This window comes from Penaeus japonicus, unplaced genomic scaffold (assembly GCF_977035675.1).
Source record: "Penaeus japonicus unplaced genomic scaffold, GWHDUDI00000001_assembly GWHDUDI00000026, whole genome shotgun sequence".
NCBI classification, from domain to species: domain Eukaryota; kingdom Metazoa; phylum Arthropoda; class Malacostraca; order Decapoda; family Penaeidae; genus Penaeus; species Penaeus japonicus.
Genome location: NW_028234428.1, coordinates 22,917,643 through 22,920,142, shown reverse-complemented (window position 1 = coordinate 22,920,142; position 2,500 = coordinate 22,917,643). Strand labels below are relative to the sequence as shown.

Below are 2,500 nucleotides of genomic sequence, written 5' to 3'. Positions count from 1 at the left end.
CCTTACCCCGGGGTCTCTGCTCTCCTGCTGGCCATCATCCACGCCTGGGAACCCAAGCCGGAGGACAACTACTGGGACCACGTGAAGGATAACGTGGCTCAGGTGTGCGGGGATTTCGTCAATGAGCACAATCTGGAGCAGGTTGTTGTGTACAAGAACGATCTTGTGTCGCTGTTGAAGAAGTAAGGGCTACGTCGGTCGGTGTGTTTGTTTGTGTGTTTGTTTGGGTTTTGTTGTGGTGGGATGGTGGGAAGGTAGAGTGTAGAGGGATGTTCTCAGAATGTATCTATATCTACAGGAGGTTTAGATAGATGATATGAGAGATGTTTTTTTTTGTGGAATTTAATCGAAGTGGTTTTGATTACTCCCCCCCCTCCTCCCTCCCTCCGCAGGTACGAGCGCGCCGGCCCGGAGAGCGACGGCACGTACCCCGACAAGAACACGGTCGCCGACGCCATCACGACGTCCATCATCTCGAACCGCTACCTGGTGGAGGCGACGGAGATGCCGTGGTCCATGAGCGTTGATTTCGTCGACGTCGCCGGCGTCCACGTGCTCGTCTTGAAGGTGGATATGGGCGGGGGTAAGGGGTGGGGGGAGGGTGGGGTTGGGTGGGGTGGGATGGGGGTAGGTTGAGGGTTGATGGGGAGGGAGGGGGTAGGGGTACGGGTGGGGGTAGGGTGGGTAGGGGGTAGGGGGTGGGGTGGGTGGGAGGGGGGATGGATGATGGGAGGGGGAGGGAGATGGGTGGGGGAAGAGGGAGGACTGAGAGAAGATAGGAGGGGGAGGGATAAGCAGGGAGTAGGAGGAGGGAAAGGGAGAGGGAGAGTAAATAGGAAGGGTAGGGGTAAAGGGGAGGAAGGGAGGAAGAGAGAGAAGGGGGAAAAGTCAGAAAGGGGTGATAGGAGTGAGGGAGATACGAAGGAGAGAGAGAGGAGAAGAAAGAATAGGGGGAGGGAGGGATTGGGGAAGAGAGAGAAAATAGAAGAGAGAAGAGAGGAAAGGGTTGGGGGAGGGGAGGAGAGAGATGAGGGGAAGGAATAAAGGAGAGGGGAGGAGAGAGAGGAGACAAGAGGGGAGAGAGAGGAGAGGAAACGGTAGGGGGAGGAGAAGAGAGAGAAGAGACAAGAGGAGGAGAAAGGGTAAGAGGGGGAGGGAGAGGAAAGAGAAGAGATAAGAGGGAAGGAGAAAGGGGTAAGGGGAGAGGAGGAGGAGGGGATAACATTATATTGAAAAGGAAACCAGATGCATAATATATTATTCACTTCTACGATCAAACTGTGATTTTGTTTTCATGCATAACGTAATAAACTCAAGACTCCATTGAGTTACTTATGAAAAAAAAATCCCAAAAAGCTCGAAGGAAAAAATAAATTCATAATGATCCTCAGAAATGTAATACACCTAGAATAAATGTGATTATAGATAAATAGTTCAATAATTAAGTGAGTGCATAAAGGGCAAATAGATGCATAAATATAATCAAAATCATCACCCTAACCAGCAAGAAGAGCCGAGAAAAAGACAAAGTAAAAATTAAATGTAGTTTTTGTCTTCCTCCTCCCCATCCGCCCGAACAGAAGTCGTTTCTTCATGACGAATCCGGGAACGAAATGAAGTAAGCGAAACGTCAGGATATTCTTCATTTCTTTCTTTGAAATATTCTGTCGTGTCTCTGCCAAGAAGATCGTCTTCATCCAGAGTCGGATATGATTCGAAACTTCTTTTTTTTGCGAATTTAATTGGATCCTTTGAGTGCAGATCTTTGTTGACAAATGGTTGATCCTTTTTAAAGGAATAAACAAAAGTGCAAGCTGTACTCTTCTCTTAGTTCGTACGGCCGTATCTCTAGCCCTTTTCGCCCCGAGGTCTTCGTCTTCGCCTTCTTTTTACGTCTTTACGCATTTTACGAAATATTATTGGAACGATTGCCGTGTCCTTCGTCTGGGAGATGGTTGACGAAGGTAAAATGGCAAAAAATAAATGGCATCGTTATTAGCCTTCGAAACTAAGGCGGTCGTGTCGGTACGATTATTATGGCAATGGCAAAGGACTTGGGGTGTTCATCGAAGTGTGTGTGTGTGTGTGTGTGTGTGTGAGTGTGTGTGTATATATACACTTTGTATTTCTTCAGCAGATATGCTACGATCCTTTCGTCTGCTGTCCTTCACACGACCCACTTTTAATAGCTACTCCCCCTTCCCCCAGGACGTAGCAGAAACCTACAGCGACCCAGCGGGAGACGTGTCGAGATGGTGGGTCGACCTGTCCCGGGAACTCGACCATTACATCGAGTACGGCACTTCCCTCCAGGCGGAGACTCTGACGTGGAGAGACTCTCAGATCGAGTGCTTCTTCGACGAGGCGAGCGGGGGCTGCCTGGCCTTCGACTGGATGGGGATCGACTGCTACGATGAATATGTGGTAAGGAGGGGGAGGGAGGGAAAGAGGGAGGGAGGGAAGGAGGGAGGGAGGGAGGGAGGGAGGGAGGGAGGGAGGG

General features: G+C 50.0%; 1 protein-coding gene across 1 annotated transcript in view; it reads left to right on the top strand.

Annotated features, from left to right (window-relative positions):
- LOC122250680 (uncharacterized) overlaps nt 1-2,500 on the top strand; it is a 7,221-nt gene that overhangs the window by 2,136 nt on the left and 2,585 nt on the right. Inside the window, exons 3-5 of the mRNA XM_043012238.2 lie at nt 1-182; nt 393-567; nt 2,209-2,424. The exon at nt 1-182 is cut by the window's left edge and continues 47 nt beyond it. Coding sequence (XP_042868172.2) covers nt 1-182; nt 393-567; nt 2,209-2,424 — 573 coding nt within the window. The remainder of the gene's footprint in view (nt 183-392; nt 568-2,208; nt 2,425-2,500) is intronic.